This window comes from Gopherus flavomarginatus, chromosome 24 (assembly GCF_025201925.1).
Source record: "Gopherus flavomarginatus isolate rGopFla2 chromosome 24, rGopFla2.mat.asm, whole genome shotgun sequence".
In the NCBI taxonomy this organism is placed as follows: Eukaryota; Metazoa; Chordata; order Testudines; family Testudinidae; genus Gopherus; species Gopherus flavomarginatus.
In genome coordinates this window covers 12,746,904-12,769,825 of record NC_066640.1, presented here as the reverse complement: position 1 = coordinate 12,769,825, position 22,922 = coordinate 12,746,904, and the positions used below count along the sequence as shown (strand labels likewise).

Sequence of the window (22,922 nt, the reverse complement as noted above, 5' to 3'; positions counted from 1 at the left end):
TGAAGGAGCCTCCTTCTCCTGCAGTCACCCTGGGCTCCTCGCCCCACCCCAGGGCCCCCAAATGCAATTGACAGACAGAGTTAATTTCATGCCCTTGTGAAAGGGGCAGAGGGTTAATCACTGCACAGGAGCATCATGGGCTAGGGCCGGGGGAGCCCTGCTCAGGGCTGTGGGGAAGCCAGTGCCTCCCACTTTTCCTCCCCGTTACACCCTTTGCAGGAGGGAGAGAATCCTTCCCTATCACCGGTCTGGCCTAAACCAGACCCCAGCTCCCCTGGAATGTGGAAATCCAGCTCTACCTTGGAGTTCTGCCCCACTGTCCCTGGGAGGGCTCAGATCGCCTGTGGGGTAGAAGGATGCAAAGACAAGGTGTCAAGTTCTCCCTCCACCACACACACCTTCTTTCACTGCACCCCCCCTTTCCAGCTGGGGGCCCCTGGGGGGGAACATGCCCTGTCACCCACACCCAGCCTGGCTGATGCCCAGTGACTTGGGAGTTTGGGGTGAGAGGATAGGTGTGTCTCTGAGGCACCTTTCCCCTTGGCCCGGAGTCTGCAGCTGGGGGGCTTTAAACTCTGCAGGGTTGGCGAGCAGCCAAAACAGGGGCTGGGAACAGCTGCTCCCTGTCCCACAACAAGCACCATAAAACTTTAACTCATTGAGTGCTGAGCCACAGGGCCAGGGCCCTTTCTTTTCAGTACGCTGTGTACAGAGAAGCAACACAGGGTCTGATTAATCAGTAGGTGCATCCCCCATCCCCTGTTAGCACCTAGATCTGCAGTGATTTAGTGAGACAGGAAGGTGGTCATGTGGGCAGGCTATGGGGCTGGGATACAGGTGACATGGGAGCAATTTCTGGCTCTGCCCTGACTCCCTGTGTGACCCTGGGCAAGTCACATCATTGCTGTGTGCCTCAGTTTCCCCATCTGTACAGTGAAGATAACAATCCTTCCCTGGTCTGGGCTGGTTAGATTGTAAGCTTTCTGGGGTAGGGGCTGTCTCATTAACTTTTATATACAGCACCTTGCACAATGGAGCCCTGACCTTAGCTGGAGCCTCTTGGTGGGATAAATAACTCTATAAAATAGTCTCTGCTTCCCTGTTATTTACAAGTCACGGACCAATGATCTCAATAAACTCCCCATTTCCATCGATGTAGTGCCAGGTTGAAATCCAAGAAGGCTGCATTCCTCTCTTGATCTGGAAAGCAGGCTGCAAACACTCCACCAGTCCGTCTAGCCTCCAAGAGCAGCCAGTGCCAGATGCTCCATATGGCTTTTTAAAACTGCAGTGCTCTCCCCATGGGAGCTAAATCCCTTCCTGACCCTCCCTGAGCATGTGCTCTGAAGCATGAGGACTGGGAGTCATGTCGGTTTCCCTTAGACAGTGTCACTGCAAGGGCTGTTCTTTGTGGGAAATGCCTGATTCCATCTTGTTAGGTAGTATTGTTACAAGTGTTCACTGCACAACAGATGCCTGTATAAATCCAGGTAGTTAATAGATAAGGTGCCAGGATGTGGTGCCTCGCAGAAGATGGCATTGTCCCTGGATTTTCTAGGACCAAGAAGAGCTATTGCTGAGGCCTGCAAACAGCTGATGGACTATTATTAGTATTGGCGTAGCACCTAGGAACCTCAGTCACGAACCAGGACCCCGCTGCGCTAGGTGCGGTACAAACAGAACAAAAAGCTGGCCCTGCCCAAGGAGCTGACAACTGAAGTACAAGAGATAGCAGGTGGTTACAGACAGCTGGTCAGGGAAGCCCATCTAAACAAGACTTCTGCTTTGCTGCTCTTTAGGTGGATCCCTTCATGCTGCTTGCCCCAGTGACATCCTGCAGTGGTGAGTTCTGGGGGTTGATGGTGTGTGGTTGGGGGAAGGGCGCACTTGTGATCTCCTCCCTGGTCCTCGTGCTACAGGGCAGGGAGCAGAGCTGAATGGTGCAAAGCTCCTGGAAGAGAGATGCACTTGGTGCTCAATCCTGGCCTGGGATCGACTCCTCACCACCCCCACTAGGAGAGCTCGTCTCTGAACCCCTCCACGAACACAGCTGCTGTGGGTCCCACCAAGGCCATGCTGGGAGCTGCTGGCCACCATCCCTCCAGCAGGCAAGGTGCTGATGTGTCCGTGAATGCAGGCTTCAGGCAGGCACCTGGCTAATTATCCCCCCAGCCCCCCCCCACTGCCAGCGCCCCATGGCCATGGGGAAGGATGCTGAGCTGCAGGTGGGGGAAACTGAATCAGGAAATGGTTCTCGGTTCCCATTTCCCTGCAGGGGCCTGAGGATGTCCAGAACTGCCTCTCCAAGGGGTGAGGCCCGGGTTCCACTCTGTCCCCTTGGGCTGGGGAGCTCTGGGGTCAGGTTCTCCCAGCCTCAGGCCACGGGCCCTCTCCTGCGGAGGTGAGGAGCAGTCTTGCCCCTGCCAGCATCTTCCTTCCAAAGGCCAGAGGTGGGAGGGACATTCCCGCCCCCCGAGTCAATGCTGGAAATGCAATAATCCCCCGCCCCCCGTGTTGGCTCAAGAACCCTTCCCCCACCTCCTGCTTTGTCCTTCCTGTCCTTGTTTTCTGTACCCCTGTTTCCCCCCCATCCCACTTTTCGTCTACTCCCGGCCAGACCCCTCCCTCCCGGCCTGACACCCCCCCCACACACACACGTCCCTTTCTTCTGTTCTCTGACCTTCCCCTCCTCCACATCCCTGACCTCTCCTGTCCTCCTGCTCCCCCTGCCCCCCCAGTCCCGAAGCAGCCTTGGCAGGAGAACAAGGCGCAGCCCAGCTGCAGGTGCGAGGAGCTGCCCGTTTCCCAGCATGCACTGCATGCACTGGCCTTGTTCTCGGGGTGTGGGGGGGTTGTCAGCTGCATTCCAGCAAAAGGTGGAGCCCCCCTTGCTCTGCCCGTCTCTCCCAGCCCCTTGTATCCCCCCCGAGCTCTGCTCATCCTTCCCAACTCCTCCAGTCTCTCAAATCCCCCAACCGTCAGCCCCTCATAGGGCTGCCAACCCTCCAGGATTGTCCTGGAGTCTCCAGCAATTAAAGATCCATCTTTAATGAAAGATTATATCATGTGATGAAACCTCCAGGAATGCGTCCAACCAAAATTGGCAACCCTAACCCCTCGTGCCCCCACTCCCTGGCCCTAGTGGGTGGCCCAGCACAGAACTTACCCGACTGCCACTCCCTACGCTCCTCCCCCATGCCTGTTATCCCATTGTTCTCAGCAGTGGGCTGGTGGCCTGGCCTGCTCTTAGGAGTGGGGAAGGCTGTGGGGTGGGGAAGAACAGGAGGGGGGGCAGGCAGGGCTCTCGGGGAGGACTGATTCAGGGTGCAGGGTGAGAGCAGAAGGGTGTTCTCAGAGCCCATAAGCAAAGAGAGAGAAGGAACCCTGGCCCCCTGAACCCTGCACCTCAGGGGAGCTCTGAGCTGTCCAGCCCTGAGCTGGGAAGCCGGGGGCTTGGCCATGGGGCCTGGTTCAGCCCAGTGTGCAGAGATCCAGCTCACACTGCCAGGCTCTCGCCATGCCTGGTGCTGCTTCACAGGAGCCTCTTCCCCCAGCTCTCCTGGGCTGGTCCAGCTTCCTCCCCCCCGTAACCCGCCCATGCCAGCCCGCAAGCCTTCCGAGCTCTTGGTCTCAAACCTGGGGGGTCTTCCCCTCAGCTGAGCCGTGATCGTGGGCCAGGCAGGGCTTGGTAAGCCCAGCTCCCTGGGGCTAGCACCGCCAAATTCTGGGTTCCTCCCAACCCCGCCCCGGCTGCCCCTTCACATAGGGCCAGGCCAGCTTGCCGGCAGGCCACAGAGACTGCCCACGGGCTGTTGGTACCAGTACAATGAGATCTGGGCATATGGCCAGGATTTGGCACATCACCCATGTGGCTGGAGCACTTACCGCCACATCACCCTGCTGCATTGGCACAGTGCAGCCTCGCCCGCCCCCTCCTATGTGTCCAATACCCTCCCCCAGGACTTCCCCTCTCCCCATTGACTCAGGGAGCTGGTGCCTCTTGAGGGGCAAGGGGACCAGCCCCTGATGCTCTGATTCCCATCTCTGCCCTCCCTGCCAGGAGGGTCCGGGGTGGGCAGCAGGCCCTGCCTGGCATCCCCCTGGACTAGGATCTCCCTCACGGTGCTGGCCCTGGCAGGGGACAAGGCTGGAGTCCGGATCTCTGTCACCTCCCAGGGTTCGCCTGCTGGCTTCGCACTGTAGTGGGGTGGGGAACAGCACCAAAAACAACCTGTCTGGGACAGGCTCTGAGCCCAGCCCCGGCACTCAGCACCTGCGGGCTGATGGGAGCTGAGCTCCTCCAAGAACTGCCCCCCCCATCCCCTGCCCCCCATGCCCCTGGTTGCTTCAAGCCCTACATGGGTGGGGGGGTTGCAATCCAGCAGGAGCGGGAGAAATAGAAATGCCCCCCCAGTCTCCTGTCACTGCTTGATCCCAGCCCTGGGAGGGGAGGGGGGTCGAGATCTGCCCTACCTTCCCATCCAGCTAGGGAAGCGAGCGCCCCCAGCAGAGCAGGGTAGTTCTGTGAGGCGGGTCCATGGCTCTCCGCCTGCCAAGGGCTTGCTGGGACTGTGGGGTGGAGCCCCTGGGAGTAAGTGGGGCTGGAAGATCTAAGGGATGGAAGTTGAGTTGTTTACCTCGCGATGGGCCCGGGGCTTTCGGAGCAGGGACAGGGATGCTGTCTAGGAGGCTGGGACTGGGAGGCAGGACTCCTGGGTTATGCTCCCAGCTCTGGGAGAGGAGTAGGGTCCAGTGGCTAGAACGGGGCCAGAGTCGGGCCTCCTGAGAGCTGCTTCTGCCCGTGAGTGTGGGCATGTTCCTTCCTCTCTGTGAATAGTCTCACTGACGCTGGCCGAGCGCTCGACGTGGGGAGCCCCAGGCGCAAGGGAAAGCAAAGCTGGCCCCTCCATGCAGCCCTTCCTGAGCCGTTCAGCCGCTGGGCCGAGCCCCCTCCGACGGGCCTAGCCAGGAGGGGAACTTTGGGTTGAAGAACGACATGGAAGCCAGGTGTCCCCGCGGCCGGGTTTGGGTCCCCTGCCGCACGCACAGCGCTCAGCCCTGGCGGTGCCTGGGAAGCTCAGGAGTTCCTGTAACCCCGGCCCGCAGGAAGGGGCAGGATCAGGATCTCCACCCTGCAGGAAACAAGTTGGGATTGAAACAACAAAGTCACTAGCACTGGCAGAGGACACACAGGGCGAGGGAGTGAGCCAAACTCGGGGGGCTGGGGGGGCTGTGCAGCAGGTTGCCCACTGGCCTGAGCCCCCCCCATCATTGGCACCAGTGTGAATCAAGAGCAAATGCCGGGGTGCCAGGAGCCGCTGGCGTCAGTGTGAACAGAGCAAGGCTTAGCGGCCGTCAGTGTAACTTGCACTCATTGGCCCAGCTGCGAGTGTCACGGGCCATGATGGGGGAGCAGCAGGCAGGATAGGAAGGCGTCTGGGGTAGTTTCTCCCCCTACCCTGTCCTCTTCCCCTCCTCGCCGCTGAGAGTTGCACCCCCCTTGCACCCCCCGCTGGTTGGTAGACCTCCCTAACCCCGACGCGGCTCCATCCACTCCCATGGGTGACTCCTGATCTACACCGGGGCTGAAGCACGATCGGGAGCAGGCCTGTGTGACCCCAGCTGAGGAGCTTCCACTAGTCATTTACGTCACCCCTGGCTTTGGCCTGCTTAGCACCCTCCTCCACCAGCTCTGAATTTGGCCCGGTGTATTTATTTATAGCTGATAGGGCCCAACCCCTCCCCGAGGCAGGTTTGGCCGGCAGCCTGGAAAATGCCATGGATCAAAGGGTTAACTTCCCCTTTCTGCCCTGGCTCCAAACCCGGCAGGATAGAAACAAATCAGTGGGTTTTTTTCAGTGTTTTCTTCTGAAAGGGGAAAACACTTTGGACTTGCCCAGCCAGTTCGCCCTGCTCCCTTTAGGGAAGGGCCCGGCCGCGGCGCATTCCCTGTCACTGCAGCACGGGCCCTGATGGGTTAAGTGGGAACCCGGGACAGGCATGTGCACCTTTCGGTATGAATATTAATAACGCCAGTTGTTGGAGGCAGGATCAGAGCATGAAAAAGTGAAACGACATAAGGGGAGGAGAAAGGAAAAGGGCTTGAGTTTTTTCCCCGAGGAACCGCACGGGACGCTGCGCGGCTGGGAGAGAGAACCCGCCTTCCCCCAGCGTTTTGGGACAGCTAAACCCAGGAACCAGTTACCCCGGCACGGCCCCCACCTCCCCCACACACACCAGCCCCCGGGAGGATCAGCACATGGGACGCCGTCCAAGCCTACGCGGGCCGGACTCCAAGGCTACGGGCTGCTTGGGAATGAGAGCGCAGGAGTTTCTGGAGAGGGGAGTTGGGCTGGACTCTCATCGGTGCACAAGTCCCCGTCCGGGTGCTCAGGTCTGATTGGAGGCTGAAATCTTTGGGAGAAGGTCAGGCACCTGGGACAAGTTAGTTCCCAGCTCTGCTCTGGGAAGTGAGCCCAAGCCACCAGCATCCAGGAGATACAGGTGGGAGCTGGGATGGCAAAGCACCCACCTGATTCCAGGATTAGTGGATGGAGAGGAGCGGGCACAGAAAGCCAGGAGAGCCTGACATCCAGCCGGCTGACCATGGACTCCCAGAGTACCTGGTATGAGTATTTCTTTCTTAACCCTTTGCAATCTGCCCTTCTCTAGCCCCTCTCGTCTGAAGGTTCTTCAAACATGTGGTGACCACTAGCCATGGGAGCCCCATCATATCCACAAATGTTACTAGCCCCAAATGTACAGATGGGGAAACTGAGGCACGGAGCGGGGAAGTGATTTGCTCATGGTCGGCACACAGAAACCCAGGAGTCCTGACTCCCAGTCCTCGCTCATCTCTAACTCCTTGATCCTTCCCCACCCTCGTCTTAGAGAGAATAACAGCACAGCACAGGGAAACGTCAACCAGCAAACGTGAGGCAGGTCCCTGGGATGGTCTGTGAGCTCCAACTGACCTGGGCTGGGACAGCATAAGGTGCTTGCTTAAGGAGGGGCGGGGGCAGGCTGCAGGGTGTGGTGTGGGGGTTTCACTGTTATTTAGAAGTGGGGAGGGTTCTTACGTGTGTCATCCCCCCCGGCCACATGTGAAAACTCGTCGTGTCCCTGGTGGAGCATCCCCAGCTGCTGCAGCTTGCTGTGATACTGAATCAGGAACAGTTCAGGCTCCGATAAAACCCGCTCAACCGAGCCTGTGAGATCAAAGGAGAATTCCCACCACTCTACCCCATAGCTTCAGATGGACTCCGTGGGTGACCTCTGCACACAGACGGCATCCCATCCGGCCTGGCACGGGCCGCCAGTGTGCCAGGTGCTGGTGCAATGACGTTCTGTGCCCTGCTTCTGCAAATCACCCGGCTACCGCCTGGCACACAGAGGGGTTGGTGATCTGCTGGCTGCAGTCTCTGATCACCTCCTGTGCAGTAGGGATAGGATAACAAGGATACCTCCAGGACCTGGGGATCCTTGCCCCTCCAGCACCCTCACACACGGGCCTGGCATTAACTCGCCAGCACTGGCACATCCAGAGGGCATCTCGGGGTGGTGAACGGGTCTGATCCTGCCACCTTCCCTCACCCAAGCCGTGCCCCTCTGGTGTGAGTGCGAGGAGACTCAGGCCTAGTGTGTGTCCGGTTGCAGGACTGGGGCCCTGTTTCTGCCCCATGGCCTGGATTCTACCTTCCTTCCCTGTGTATCACTAGAGAGTGTAGCCCAGCGAGTGAAACCATCATCAGCCCAGGCTGGCATCCTGGCAGGGCTCTGGCCAGCATGTTCTGTTCTGGGGCCCGCAAAGGGACCAGACACCAAACAATACCCCAAGTCGCACCTCTGCTTGTTCCACTTCGGACTCATCTTTTGAACAATGTAAGGACTCATCTGTGAGAGCTCCCTGCGTCAGCCACGCAGGGGGAGCAGGGACGGATGGAGACAACGCCCCGCAGGACTTTCCCTGCCTGAACTTTTGTGACTCTGCAGGAAAACCCAGGGCAGCTGGGGGTGGGAGGAAGGGTGGTTAATGTAGAATTTTTCAAGGCAAAGTCCTTGCTTGTTCTCCCCTGCATAGCAATGGAATCCCTCAAACCGGATACTGTTCTGAGGAGGGTTCTATGTTGCAGATCTCCAGGAATTCTAAAGAGGGTGCAGTCTAGAACCCACCGAGTTCGAACCCCTCCCCATGAGCTTGTTGCTTCATCCCAGATCCATGGGCAGGCCTAGGGGGCCCAGCCTTCTTGCACCCCATGTGAGCCCGTGGCGGCCACATTCTGGAACCCGGCTCGTTTCTAATGGGTTGTAAATTCTAGAACACGCAGGATAGGCTGATCTGGGGGAGGGAGGTTGCAGGCTGGCCCTCTCTTAGATCACTAGCCCTTTGGGGCAGGGACACTGTGTACCTGTATCTGTCTGTCTGTCTGGGGTGCAGCGCCAGGCACCCAGAGCCCTGCCCTGAGTTCTGCAATGCTCTAGAACCCAAGGTGAGCTGGTGGCATGAGCCTCCTAGCCACTAGGTAGGTTCTACACTCTAGAAGTAGCCTGCACAATCTAGAAGCATTCTGGTCTCGAAATTCTAGGGACAAATCCTAGACCCTGGCAGCCGTTGTGCAGGGCTAGCTGCTGAGTGGCTGTGGCGTTCCTCGGGTGCCTCCTGCTTTGCACATCCCAGGCTGGTTGCATGACTCATATCGAAGCCCGGAGCAGGAGCTGTCGAGTGCCCTTGACTGGCCTCTGACGGTTCTATCAGCGGCTCAGGGTTTCACCTCTCACTTTCAGCTCGGTTCCCAGCGGGGGCTGCGGGATCCCCCTCTGCCCTGTCCTGCCAGTGCCGCACGGGGCTCGGCGGGGAGGGATGAAGCAGCCAGCGGTGCAATTCCTCCCAGTCGGGCTGTTCTCCAGGCAGGCAGAGCGGCCAGGAGCTGAACGGCCCATGGGGAATGAGAAGTGACTCGCCAAGCTCACCCGGGGAGTGGCACAGACTCAGATTGAACCTAGATCCCAGTCGCAGGCCAGTGCCCGACCCATGAAGCTAGCCCGCGTCCTAGGCGCCTGGCCTCTCCGCTCTTGTCTCCTTCACCCCTCCCAGCCCCCGCCCCATTTCCCCCCCACACACTTCACCTTCCCCCCACACCTCCTCCAAGGTTGGACCAGCCTCCTCTTTGCCCCGTCTCTCTGCTCTCTCACCCAAGTTTAGGGTGGGCCTCCAGATTTGTGGGGTCTGGGCCTGGAACTCAGATGTGGATGCTTGACTTCCCCCCATGGTCTGAACTGACCCCCCCCCCAATTTGGAGGGGCAGGGGAGAAGGTCAAAATCTTGCCCCACATTTTTCATCCCAGACCCTCCTCTCCCACATCTCCAGTCAGACTGCCACCTCCACGACATGCAGGAATCCACCCCGCCTTGTTCCCCTCCCGGATGATCTCACACCTGAGCTGTCCTGTCTTGTCTTATCTCTGTGTGTCTTGTCTGGCTCCGGCTGAAATCTGGGGGGAGTGGGGGAAGGGCTGGGGCCAAGCTGAGCGTGCTTCACAGGGATCCCGTCTCCCATGCACCTATAGATATGAACGTGGGTAACTAAGGGGGGGACACACCCTCCAGAGAGGGCCCCCCCCATCCCTGGTCCCCAGGTGCCTCTAAGAACCGACCAACCTCAGTAGCTTTGGCTGCTTCTCTAGCCCCCTTGAATTTGCAGAATTACACCAGGCTGGCCTTTCTCGCTGGCTCCCCCATGCCTGGGGGAAACAGCAGCCTTGGCCCGTGGCATCTCAGGTGTGCCCAGGGCCAGCATTGTGACTGGCAGTGGGTCACAGACTGGATTGGGACCCAGGGGACCTGAGTTCAGTTCCCAGCTCCCCCACAGCCTCTCTGTGCAGCACTGGGTGAGTTACTCAATTCCCCCTCTCCCCCATGAAATGGGGGTTCAGAATGCTTCCTTTGCCTGGTCTGTGTAAGTTCCATGGGGCAGGGAGTGTGGGATCCTTTGCCACTTAGCAGGGATTTGGGGGGCTGATGGGCAGGGCAAGGCAAACTCTGGAATCCCCGTTGGGTTTTCTCTCTGGCTTTTTACAGGCACAGTTCCCTGGGGACCGTCTTGCTCTTGGCCTGGCTGAGTGTTGGCTGGGGCATCGGCAGCACTCAGGTAAGTGGAGGAGAAGAGACCATGTGGACAGGCCAAATTGGAGGACAGACCTTCACTGAGGCCTGGCCCAAGCCTGCAGCAATGTAGGGGTCATGTAAGATCTGAACATCTCCCCAGATATCTGTCCCTGTTGATGCACATTGTAGTATCACCACCTGTAACTGCAGGATCCTGCTGACCCCTAACACACAATAGGCCTAGATACAGACCAAGCAGGATGAGACCCACGGCCCATCTAGCCCAGCATTCCTTCTCTGATGGGGGCTGGCACCAGCTGCTTCAGAGGCAGGTGTGTGAAACCCTGCAGTGACAATAATGGAACAACCTGCCCCCTCGGAAATTTCCTTCCTGACCCCTGTGATTTATGGGCTGGCTCATGCCTTGAAGCATGGGAGTCTCTGGCCCTCCCAGAGCTCTGGAAATAAAAATAACTCTAAGCATTTGCCAAGGATCCCAATGCAACTGTATCTGGCTAACTGACAGATAGCGATTCATCTGTCCTTATCTAAGCATTCCCACCCCCCACTGCAATGCAGCCTCCCCCTGGAGCTATAGAGGGGATTTTTGGGGAGATAGGATGTAAATGCCTCCAGCTGGAACCTGGCCAGGATTCTGGGAGTAACAGACCCCCCCCCCGGGGGGTGGGGGAGATCGGTAGCAGCCACAAGGGGTCAGGGCCCCATCTCCAGCAGCAGTGGGCCTCCGTTGTGGGAGGCATATTACATGCGTCATACAGGAAATAGTCTCTTCTCTTCTCAGCTGCGTTATTCCTCTGCAGCCAAAGCTGCTCTGTGTCTCTTTAACGGGCTGACCCAGCCCTCCCCTTTTGTCTGCTCCTAGGGAGGCAGGGTCAGCAGCTTGTGAGGATCAGGTCGCTGAGTTGGTCCCCCCACTTTGGGGTGGGGTGGCTTGGGAGACCCCTGGGAGATCTTGGGATCCATAGCAGACCCCTGGGAGATCCTGTCCAGGAGCAAGTGAATTGATCCAGCCAGGCCTGGCTGTTTGCTTCTCTCTCAGTTGCCAGATGACCTCCCTTTATCTCCCTGTTTATTTCCAGCTCTGCCCTTAGCTCATTATTCCCGGCATCTGCTGCGGAGTTAACAGCCCAGGGCCTTTGGGATTCTCCGCGGCGCCCAGAGGGCCCAGTGCATTCTGGGACCTGAGTGCCCACAGAGCTGATACTGATCAGCACGGTTGTGTGGGGGTGTCGAGTGAGCCGCAGCACAGGGCAGGTGTGACGCTGTTTGGGAGTTACCAGGAGGAATCACTACCACAGGGCGAGGCCGAGCTGACAGATGTGACTTGTTCTCAGTGTGCATTGAGTCAGCTCAGAGCCCCGCCCTGCTGCAGGTGACAAGTTTCTCCTCCCCCGGGTTTGGAACCCAATATTCTGTGTGTTCCAGATCTGTGCAAACGTCTCACACTCCCCAGGAGAACACGCTGGGTTTTGGCTGTTGGGAGAGACCGTCAGTGAAGTAGCAAGGTGGCCGGACACTGCTGTAATATTCCTTGCCAGGGCATGTTTGTGTCCCAGAAGGGACTTGCCCAGAGCCACACAGCAAGTTAATGCCAGAGATGAACCCAGGCGTCCTGTCTCCCAGCCCCATTCCGCTCTAACCCACTAGACCCCCCACGCTCCCCTCCCAGAGCTGGGGTGAGAACCCAGGCGTCCTGGCTCCATCCTGAGCAGCATTTGCACTGCGAGGGGGAGAGAGAGGGAGGGTGTCACAAGGGGATCCCATCAGCAAAGGAAGAATCTAACCCAGCACAGCAGTGGGGGAGCGGGGCAGGAGCTGGGCATCCCAGCCCTGGGCGTGGAGTAGAAGGCTTGCGCAGGCCCCAGGAAACACGCTGCAGACAAGAAGTAACTGGTGTGCAAATTACCAAATAAGCCTGCATCCTCCCCCACCCTAAGCATAGAGGCAGGGACCCACCCATGGCACTGAGCTCATCCCTCCTGGCCTAGGGCTGGGGCCTGGGTTAAGGACAGAGGCAGGGGCTCCTCTATGCAGGCACGGCAGAGCTCCATACCCTGGCACAAACGCTCTCCGGTCACAACAGTTGTGCACTATGTCCACTTGGCACGAGGTTGCAGGGTAACCGCGAATGGGACCCTGGGTGCATCGGCCCCCAGGTCTCCTGCATGGGTCGCTCCGCCCACAGCTCCAGGGTGTGTTTGAGTGAGAGGGGGCTGAGCCCCCAGGGTCTGGCTGAATGCCAGGGGTGGTGGCTGCCCCAGGGAGCATCAAAGAGGCCTGGGGTGGAAGGCTGTAGCTTGCCACCAGAGCGGGTGACCGCTGGACCCTGGCACAGCTCATCTGTGGGTCAGCTCCCACGTCGGGGATGCTCTGCACTCACTGCCCAGCCCCTTGTCTCTCACCCGCTTCTGGCACTCGGCTTTCCCGGTGGTCAGGCCCCCGTGCAGCCATGTGCACATGTGTGTACAGGCGGGCATGTGTGTAGTAAAAGGCCTGCAAAACCCCATGCATCCATGTGTGTGTACGATAAGTGTGTGGTGTTCTGTGTGCCTACATGCACACGTGTGTGCCTGTGCGTGTGAATCCATGTGCAGTGTAGGGGAGGAGATTTGCATTCCTGCTTTTTCCATCACCAGGCCCCAGGAATGCAGCAGCTGGAAGTCCCAGAGATGCAGCAACTGATTTGGGCCTGGAGGTTCCTTCCAGCTTTTAATAGCCAGCAGGTTTATTAATAGGCAGTGGGTTTAAAACAAATAAAAGGAAGTATTTCTTCATGCACAGTCAACCTGTGGAACTCCTTGCCAGAGGATGTTGTGAAGGTCAAGACACTAACAGGGTTCAAAAAAGAACTAGATACATTCAGGGAGGACAGGTCCATCAATGGCTATTATCCAGGATGGGCAGGGATGGTGTCCCCAGCTTCTGTTTGCCAGAAGCTGGGAATGAGCAAAGGGGGTTGTATCACTTGATGATTCCCTGTTCTGTTTGTTCCCTCTGGGGCACCTGGCACTTGGCACTGTCGGCAGACAGGATACGAGGTAGATGGACCCTTGGTCTGACCCAGTAGGGCCGTTCTTATATTCTTATGTTCTTGCCTCCAGCTCTGGGCAAAGGGAACACAGTGTAACAGAGATTATCTATCTCTCTATCTCTCTATCTTATTCTCATTGTGGTGGCTAAGCTCTCGTTAGTCACACTCCTGCAGGCTGCTAGCATGTCCTCCCGCTCCCCCTGGGGCTGCTTAGCCAGGGGCAATATACGTAAAGGTGAATCCAAGCTCCCCCACCCCCCTTTTGGGAAGTTCCCATCCAGATCTGGCTCTGGACTCTCCAGCCTGGGGCTCGTCTCTCTTCTCACTGGGCCAGTCCCTCTGCCCCCTCCCAACCACTGTCTGAGAAGGACAATGGAGGGCAGGGAAGGGGACTGGCTGGGGAGACAGGCCTGGCTGGGGGGGAGCCAGAGGATGGGAAGCCAGGAAGGAATCTTCATTCCAATCCTCGGAGCAGATATAAAGCAGGCGCTGGAGGGATCCTGCAGGATTCAGGGAAAGGAGTGGAAGGGCCAGAAACCAGAGAAGGAGACAATTAAAGGGCTGGGGAATGCGGGGGCAGTGGGGGCGGGGGGAGGGTTGATTCACTGGGTGATGGTAACTGCCCAGCAAAAATAAAGGGGTGCGAAGGATCTAGGATGTTGACTCCCCCAGAGAAGCCATGTGGCCCGGACTCACCCCCCTGCCCACCTCCCAAACCTTCTCGAGTGGCCCAAACTGGGCAGATCTCAGACCTTATTGTTACAGCTACAAGCCGCCTGTGGCCTCCATCCAAACCGTGAATGGAAACCACACGCCTGACTCCCAGCCCGCCTCCCCCCATTGTTCAGTTGGAAGCAGCTTTCTCCAGCGCGCTGCAGCTGCGCTCCCCTCGTGGCAACTGTCCCAGGATGCCCTGCTGGCAGGGAGCTCGGGGGGCCATGCCAGCTGCACAGTGGTTTTCCAGGGGCCGTGGAAGGTTCTTGGGGATCTGCCATCTCTGCACTGGGCTGGGCGTGTGGGCGACAGGGCAAAGGGAATGGATGGACGTGGGTGACACTCTGGTGTCACCCTCACTCTGTGGGGCAGGGGAAGATCTGGGGGCAGATAGACCCTCCCGGTGTGGGGCAGAGGGAAAATGGGGGGGCCAATAGACTCTCCTGCTGTGGGGCAGGGGGGAAATGGGGGGAGAGGGACTGAGACACCCCTCTGGTGTGGGTCGGGGGCCCCTATGGGAAATGTTGCTTGTATAACTGGAGGGGCCTAGGTTGGCCTGGGCTGGAAGGGGCTGGCCCAGCCGGGAGGGGTGACTTTGTCATCTTCCTTTAAGTAGGGGACAGCCAGCAGGACCCTGATGTTCGGCCTGGAGCCTCAGCCCCGCCATCGGCGCCAGCCAGGCCGTGGGAAATGGACGTCATGGGGAGGCTGGAGCGCCTGCTCCAGTACGTGTGGGGATGGTGCCTCCTTTCGCACCAGGAAATGCATCCGGTGAGTGGGGGAGCTGGGGGGGCGGTGGGGTCCATGAGAACCACTCCCCATGGCATGTGTGACCATACATGGATCAGGCATGACAGCGTCCTCCCCCAGGGCCCAGACACAGGATATCTCAGCCTGGTTATTACAGGCCCAGTGCTGATGTGGGACATGGGGGGGGTCTTTGCCCTGGGTGCGAATGACCCCTATGCAATGCACCCTGCTACAGTGACATGCACCAGCTCCACTCCAGGCAGGCCCAGGAATCCACCTCCAGTTCTGTCCAAAGCCCATCAGCCTAACCCTCCCCGTGCCCAGCATGGCCAGCTGCGCCAGTCCTGGGCAAGCACTGGCCCGGATTCCGGGGCCCAGCCAGCAGGGATCAAGGAACAGGTTTGATTTCTCGAGCGGCCCGAAAGGTTCTCATGGAAACACATTTTTCTCTGGCGCATTTCCCACGACTTTGCATTTTAATTTGGATTGAAACTTTGCCGGAGGTTTCTAATGACAAATGTTTGATTTACAGGTTTTTTCCCTTTTTTTCGAGGGTGGGGGAAGGAGAAAAACAATATTTTTAGTTAATCTGAAAAATTCCATTCCAAAAGTGTGGAAGGAAACTAATTTTGGGTGGGGGGAGAATGGCCTGGATGTTCCCATCCACAAGAAATTGTGGATGAAATTTTTTAAGGCTCATTTGACATTTTGCATGGAAAATACACAGGCTTGGCCTGATTTCTAGGAGGGGGAGAAATAAAAAAGCTTAAACGCGGGCAGAAGAAGCTGCTCCCCAACCCCCAACTATTCCTATCTCCACCCCCTCCCTCCAAGTGCTTGGGCTCAACCTGAGTCTGAGGATCAGACTAGATGATCCCAATGGTCCCTTGAAAGCCAGGACGCACGCCCCCAAGGGAAAGCTGCTGGGGGAGAGGGGTGCATTGTGGTACCAGTCCTGTTTTGGGGAGCCTCAGCTGTGGCTGGGATCCCAGGCAGACATGAGCAGGGTGGAGGCCTGTGGATTTGTCTGTGCCCATTGGCCAGCGTCTGTGGGTGAGCGGGTTCCTTCTCTCTGCCCTGAGTGAGCAGGGGGGCGCCTGGCGAGATAGGGCGTGATTCAGGGCGCACTCTGCCCTGCTCTCCCGGCGCCCCAGCCTTGGTGGAGATGTCAGTGGTCACCTTGGCTAGCCCTGGGGGGCACCGCTGGCTCGGCGGGCGTCTGGCTCCGCGCCATGCCTGGGATTTTGGGCACCTTTTCCTTCCCCTTTGTTTTCTCCTTGTGCCCCGGAGATGCCACCGCACATTTTTCCAAGGAGTTGTCACAGCTCCCACATCCCACATGCCCCACCCCAGAATCCCTGCCCCAAACGGGCACAGCAGAGCCAGCCCTGGCCCCCCTGCCCTGGCCCCCTCCCTAGGGCACAGGGCCTATGATGGGACCCCCGCCCGATGGAAGGCCTGGCAGCTTGGGAACCGCTGCGCTAAGGTGCTTTTACGGCAGGTTCCCTGAAGAGGAGCTGTGTGCGGGGGACCCCCGGCAGTACCGAGTGTGCAAGCTACACGTGAGTGTGCACCAGAGCGACGGTGGCTGGAGTGGGGGAGGGGTGCATGTGAATCACTTTATATCCCCACCGTGTGGTCTCCCCGTGAGGCCACAGCTACACAGAGCTGCCAGCTCACAGCGAGGCACCAGGGTGCTAGACCGGGAAGGCAGGCACCTGGGTTCTGTTTCTGGCTCTGCCGCTGGCCCTGGCTGGGTCCTGCCTCTCTGTGCCTCAGTTTCTCCATCCGCTCCTCACGTGAGCTTTGCAGCACCTGTAGGGGTGGAGGCCAGTGGCTGGGCCCTTCTCCGCACCATCGCTTTCGAGGTTTGTCCGTTGCTCCCACAACTGGATCGTGTTCCATCCCGTCTCGGTGGCAGACCCTTTGTGGTTCCTTCCTGTACTGTCCAGCCCAGCCCCTCTGCTGTTCTGATCTCGAGACTCACATCTCATCTGACTCCCTGGAAGGACAGAGCTCAGGGATCCAGACCAGCGCTGGGCATGGGAATTCTCCCTGATTCTTGGCCTCCTGCATTCCCCTCCCCACACACACACCTGCCCCATTTACAGATGCTCCTGCTGGGTGCACTGTAACCTGCCCACTGGTCTCTGCCAGTACAGAGGGGACTAGGTGGGGCTTTGCCACTCCTTGGCATGCCCGACAGCCAAGGAAAGGTGGGTCGCCCTGTGAGGCTGCAGCCCTGTGCCCTTCCCTTGCAGGAGTGTCCTGGCAGCTCGGTGCCCTTCCGGGCCGTGCAGTGCTCTCTGTATGATGGCAAGCCCATCCCGGGGAGCCAGGCGAGGTACCAGTGGGTTCCTTTTCATGGAGGTGAGTCCTGGGTTCGAATTCACCCCCGCGGTGGCACCGCCATTCCACTGCATCTCCGCTCTCAGCCTGGGGGCCCTTCTCCAGCCACCCTTGCTGAATGGCAGGGCCTGCTGGTTTCCTGGCCCTGATACCGGAAACGCTCCCCACAGCCCTGAGTAGCGCAGAGGCCTGCCCCAATGGATGGCTCTTGTGGCTACGGGGAACAGCTGTTCCATGCCGGGGCGGGGGAGTTGTCGAGGACAAGAGTCTGCTGCGCTACCTAACCTGACAGCAGGGTAGATCCCCCCCGAAATCCCTCCTTCTTCTCTTAATCTCATTTTTTCCTTCCCTCTCTCTCACTCTCCCCCCACCCTCCCCATCACCCTCCCCCCGCCAGCGCCCAACCTCTGTGACCTGAACTGCCTGGCGGTGGGACACAATTTCTACTACACCTTCGGCCGAGTGCTGGACGGGACCCGCTGCAGCCCAGACTCCCCAGATCTCTGCATCAGCGGCCAGTGCTTGGTAGGGCTCCCTGTGGCTGCAGGGCATGGGCTCGTGGGAGACCCTGGCTGGGACCAGCATTGTCTGCCAGTGCCTGGCGTACCCAGGCAGAGCGGGGGTTCGCCCTGGGCCTGGTACCTAAGGGGTGGCCAACGCCATGGCAAGGAGGGATGCTGGATACGGCTCAGGCAAGGGGCATAGGTGGGTGAGTTCCAGCCCTGGCAATGCAGGGACGTGCCAGCACTCAGGGCTGACCCAGCCCCCGTCGTTCTGGGGGTTGTCCCGTGCCGGGCAGGGATATTCGGTGCAGCTGCCTCGCCCTCCTTGACGCCTGCTTTCCCCTCCCCCAGACAGCGGGCTGCGACGGGATCCTGGGCTCCGGCTCTCGGGGCGACGCCTGCGGCCTGTGCGATGGCAGGAACGACTCGTGCCTCTACGTGCAGAGGGTGTTCCGGGCCGCGCTCCCCTCCTCCGGTGATTGATTCTCCAGGGGTGAATGCTTTGGCTCTTGGCTTCAACGCGCTCTCCCTGTCTCCTCTGCTGCGTGCTCCTCCTGCCCCCACCCCCACCCACTGTGCCAGCCCAGTCCCTCCCCGCTCCGGGCACCATATCCTCGTCCTGACCCCAAACCCGCTGGCCGGGAGGAACTGGGCGACCCCATTGCTCGACAGCAATTCCCAAGCCATGCAGTTGATAGAGCAGATGAGCTGGCATGGCTGGGGGTACCAGCTCCAGGAGCAGGAGGCAAAACACCGTTTGCTGTGGTGCCAGGCTCCAGTGCCCACCGTGCCCCTCCCTGTGCCGTAACAGTCTTGCTAGTGGCTTAGCAAATAATCCAGGCCCCCCGTGAGTAGCGGCAGGGGAGGGGAGGAGGGTGCCCAGCTGCACGCTAGCATGGCTCAGTCAGCCACGCCCTAGTGACGCCAGGAGAAGAGGCCTGGCCCCTATGGGGAAAAGGGCTGATGATCGGTGCGAAGGCCCCAGAAGACAGCTGGTCTTTGCCCACAGGGCGGTGCCAGGGCCAGCTTCCTTCTACACCCCCAGAGTGTGTCTGAGCTCTGCCCTCCAGGGGGGCTTCAGGCCGCCCGAGCCCCTTTCAGTCCTGGACCTCTCCAGAGGCTGCTGTCGAGGGCTTCCACCTGGGGTGGCCGTGATGGTGACTTTGGAGCTGGACTGGAGGTGGTGACCCCTGGGAGAAGGGATCCCCAGGCCCATTGCCCCCCTTGAGCCCTCCCCAGCCATCCAGTGCCCCCCATGCCTGCGTGTGCGTGTGAAACCGACATCCTGCCAGCTCCAAACCATGCCGCAGCCTTCGCTTCCTTCCCCGCCCTGGACACGAGTCAGGGGAGCCGTGCAGGATGAGCTCGCCTCTCGCTGCCCCCGGGGCGGCGCCGTTGGGTTCAGCCCACACATCGCTGCAGCGCCGGGAGGAACCAGCCTCCCACATGCCCCTGACTCCTGTCTCCCCCCACCACCACCTATAGGTTTCTTTGGGTACAAGAACGTGACAAGGATCCCAGCAGGGGCGATGCACATCAAGGTCACCGACCGCAGCCGCAACTACCTAGGTAGGAGGAGCCATCCTCACCCCATGGCCTCTTGGTAGCCTCGCCCTGCCTCATATGACTCTGTCCCCCACCACGGGATGATTCCACTTCGAGTGATTCTCTGGCCCAACAGCCGGGGAGAGCAAAATTGTCCCTGATTGTGCTTGGGGCGGGGAAGGTGCCTTTAAGCCAGAACCCAGGAGTCCTGACTGCCAGAACCCCATCCCACTCTAACCACCAGAGCCCACTTCCCTCCCCAAGCTCGGAAAGGAACCCAGGAGTCCTGACTCCCACCCGCCCCTGCTTTAACCACTATACCCCACTTCCTTCCCCCTCTTCTAACCATTAAATCTTACTGCCTAGCCCAGCTGTACTGGGTTGGGGCCCTTTGTGCATCCTACTGCCCCTGATGGCACAGCAACAGTCCAAGTGCCATTGCACCATCTGCAGCTTCATCTCATGGTGCCTCCTCTCCCCAAGCCCAGCAGACCCACATGCTGTACCCCACCCCGGTCTTCCCCCCAGCCCTCCCTCTCTCTCACTCGAGCTGTTCCACTGTCTCTCTGCAGCACTGATGAACGGGGAGCAGCGGTACGTGATCAACGGGGACTGGGCCATCGACTGGCCGGGTGCGTACGAGGTGGCAGGCACCACAGTGCGCTATGCCCGGGACCCGGACAATCAGGAGACCCTTGAGGCAGCCGGGCCGACAGAGGAGGATCTGCACATCATGGTGAGGGGGGCTAGAGGAGAGAGTGACCAGGGCTCACAGACTAAGGGGTTTCCCCATCTCTCTCCCCTTCACAGGCTGATCTCCCTGGTGCCCCGATGGCTTAACACCCCTGGGGCCACGGTGCATGGGAGAACACCCCCCCACACACACACACACTTCTCCCAGCATGTGTGCACACCGGTTTGTTATTGTAGGGTCTCCCCCGAGAGCTGCTGGGCTGCACACCCTGGTTTGTTATTGTAGGGTCTCTCTGGGGGCCTGTTGTATGCCTCCTGGCAGGTGGGAACTGGGACATGGGGGGCTCATGCTGCCTGGTGGGTGGGCTCAAAGACAGCTCTCCATCTTCCCCCTGCCAAGCAGGTCCTGTTCCAGGAGCCGAACCCGGGCATTGAGTACGAGTACTGGCTACCCAGGGAGCGGCACGGGCACCTCCAGAGCGACTCCAGCCCCCTGCGACAGCCTCATCCCAGAGGGATCAACCTGGACCCACCCAGCGTGCCCCAGCCTGGGCCTTGGACCACACTGGTGCACCCCACTCACCTCAGCGTCAGGGACACGACCACAGAGAGGTCCCGGCAGGAACCCAGCGACACAACTCAAACAGGTGCCTGCTCTGTCCCCATCTGGCTCTTCCCTCTGGGGCTCAGGCAGTTGGCCCGGAGGAACAGACAGACAGTACCTTGACTGGCCCTTCTGGAGGGGACTGGGGCAGGAGAGGGGCAGGATGCTACCCCATGGGGGCATATTGCAGAGCCCAGGGGAAGCCACCTTGTCAGCAGGATCCCAGCTCTGCTGTGACGAGCAGATATAGCACCATGGAGGTGGCAGGGGAGGAAGGCCAAGGCTAGAGAAGTGCCCCACCCCAGAGGGGATCCAGGCCAGGATCCGAACCAAAGCCCCAGATCCGAGCCCCTGGGACCCCGGGGGAAGTTTGGATCTGGAGCTAAACATCATCCTCCTGCCCCAGGCCCGTTTGTCCATAGGGCACCCCCGCCTGCTGGGAGGAGGGCTCTCAACAATCACTGCTCCCCGGCTGCAAATCCCTCCTGGCCTGGACAGCCAGACCCTCTCCCACCATCCACACCCCGAACACATGGGAGGGCGGATGGGGAGGTCACTGGCACCCAGCGCCCATCTGCACCCCCTGGCTACAGGCAGCCCCACCTGGAGGGTGTCGGAGGTGTGTGTGAGCATGTTTTGGAAAGAGGTTTCAGCCCCAGGATAGCAGTCCCCCCCGCTCACCCGCCCCAGCAGGGCTGCTAATGCTCCACCACATCCCTATCTGTCCCAGCCTAGACCTTACCCAGCATCTCTCGGCCCCTGGGACCTTCCGCCAGGGCTTGCAGCTGCCGGGCAGGGTAGCGGGGTTGTCTGCACCCCCCCAAACGATTCTCCACCCACCACTGACTGTCCCGGGTTTGTGCCCTGTAGGAAGCTGCGGCAGGTGCCAGACGCCCAAGGGAAAGTCCCAGCGCATCCACCACTACTGCCAGAGTGACTTTGGTAAGAGCCCCGGCCCGGCCCGGCCCCCTGCAGCGGGGCTGAGTGTGAACACGGCAGGGGCCAGGGGCAGGCACAGGGACCACTCGTGACTGGAACAGGCCAGGAGACCGCGGGAAGGGGTTTCCGGGGCACGGTGGGCACTGAGCCTGGCTCCACATAAAAAAAAACTTGGCCCCCCTGGCTGCCTGCTTGGGCTGGATCAGAGCCGGTGTCCCCAAGAGGGGAACCCCATGTCCCATTCCCCAACATCCCCAGGGCAGCCAGTTCCCCACTGTGGGGCAGACTGGAGCTGGCGCCCCCTATAGGGGAAAGGCCTCATGTCCCATTCCCCACCCCCTGAGCCTGCCAGTCCCCCCACACTCGAGGGCCAGCTTGGAACTGGCGCCCCCTAGAGGAGGAAGAGCCCCGTGTCCCTTTCCCCAACACCCCAGGGAAGCTAGATCCCCCCCAGGGTGGATTGGAGCCAGCGCCCCCTAGAGGAGGAAGGGCCCCGTGTCCCTTTCCCCAACACCCCAGGGAAGCCAGATCCCCCCCAAGGTGGATTGGAGCCAGCGCCCCCTAGAGGAGGAAGGGCCCCGTGTCCCTTTCCCCAACACCCCAGGGAAGCTAGATCCCCCCCAGGGTGGATTGGAGCCAGCGCCCCCTAGAGGAGGAAGGGCCCCGTGTCCCTTTCCCCAACACCCCAGGGAAGCCAGATCCCCCCCAGGGTGGATTGGAGCCAGCGCCCCCTAGAGGAGGAAGGGCCCCGTGTCCCTTTCCCCGCAAGGCAGCTGATTTTCCACCTGGCCTGTTGCTCCCATTCCGCCCCCTCTCCCCGCCCCACCCCTGACTCTGCTGTCGCCCCCCGCAGTGTTCCGGGCCCGGATCCTGGCCAAGCGGCCGATCGGGCAGGAGATGCGCTACGACGTGCAGGTGAAGCACACCTACCGCAACCGCTTCCCCCTGGTGCACCGGGAGTACGTGTGGGTCTCCAACGCCTGCGACTGCCCCCAGCTGCTGGAGCGCCGCGAGTACCTGCTCATGGCCCGGCGGCACGTCAACTACGAGCACACGCTCAACCGCATCTTGCTGCAGCGCGGCAGCTACGCCCGGCCCTGGTCGCCCCGCGAGGACAAGCTGCTGTGGGACATCGCTGGGCACTGCACCCAGAGCAGGCCGACATGACCGGATGGGAGTCCCCTCCCGCAGCAGCGTGGGAGAGCCCAGCCATGGACAGGGCTGGCACGGAGCAGTCTGGGGGCGCCCTGACCCGTTTCCGCTCAGCCTCCCCCCATACATACCTGGGGTGAAGCCACAAAATCCGGTTTCTCCTCAGATCAGCCAGTCTGACCAATACTGCCTTCACCTGCCACTCACCCCTGGGCTGGCTGGCTCCAAGGCAGGGCCCTGATGCAGGCACCTCCCCTGGCTTAAAGTCACCTCCTTGCTCCGAGTGCAGCCGGACCCCCACCTCGAGTGCCAGCCATGAGGGCGAGAGCTGGGGGCTGATGGGACAGCGGCTGCTGAGATCAGCCTGGGACGGAGGAAGGCAGAGGGTAATCAGAACGGGGGGATTTCAGCCTCCGGTCTCTCCCCGATCCATTGAGTGGGACCCAGCCACGCTGCCCAAGGGGTAAAATGGGACTGTGGCTTCCCAACAGGGCAGGATGTTCGAGTCCACACCTG

General features: G+C 60.0%; 1 protein-coding gene across 1 annotated transcript; it reads left to right on the top strand.

The window, feature by feature from the left end:
• The first annotated feature begins 6,426 nt into the window (after positions 1-6,426).
• On the top strand, positions 6,427-22,426 carry ADAMTSL5 (ADAMTS like 5). The gene is made up of 12 exons (XM_050933908.1): positions 6,427-6,626; positions 10,079-10,148; positions 14,488-14,642; positions 16,123-16,183; positions 16,883-16,991; positions 17,368-17,495; positions 17,825-17,948; positions 18,959-19,042; positions 19,591-19,754; positions 20,115-20,358; positions 21,186-21,257; positions 22,108-22,426. The coding sequence occupies exons 1-12, from the start codon at positions 6,517-6,519 to the stop codon at positions 22,419-22,421; spliced, it is 1,635 nt and encodes a 544-aa protein (XP_050789865.1). The 5' UTR covers positions 6,427-6,516; the 3' UTR covers positions 22,422-22,426.
• Positions 22,427-22,922: the final 496 nt, after the last annotated feature.

Excerpts from the sequence above, each read along its gene's own strand:
- ADAMTSL5 (XM_050933908.1), top strand. The coding sequence starts at position 6,517 with ATGGCAAAGCACCCACCTGATTCCAGGATTAGTGGATGGAGAGGAGCG. Across the intron at positions 19,043-19,590 it reads CCGCAGCCGCAACTACCTAG|CACTGATGAACGGGGAGCAG; the intron begins GTAGGAGGAGCC and ends GTCTCTCTGCAG. Across the intron at positions 19,755-20,114 it reads AGGAGGATCTGCACATCATG|GTCCTGTTCCAGGAGCCGAA; the intron begins GTGAGGGGGGCT and ends CCTGCCAAGCAG.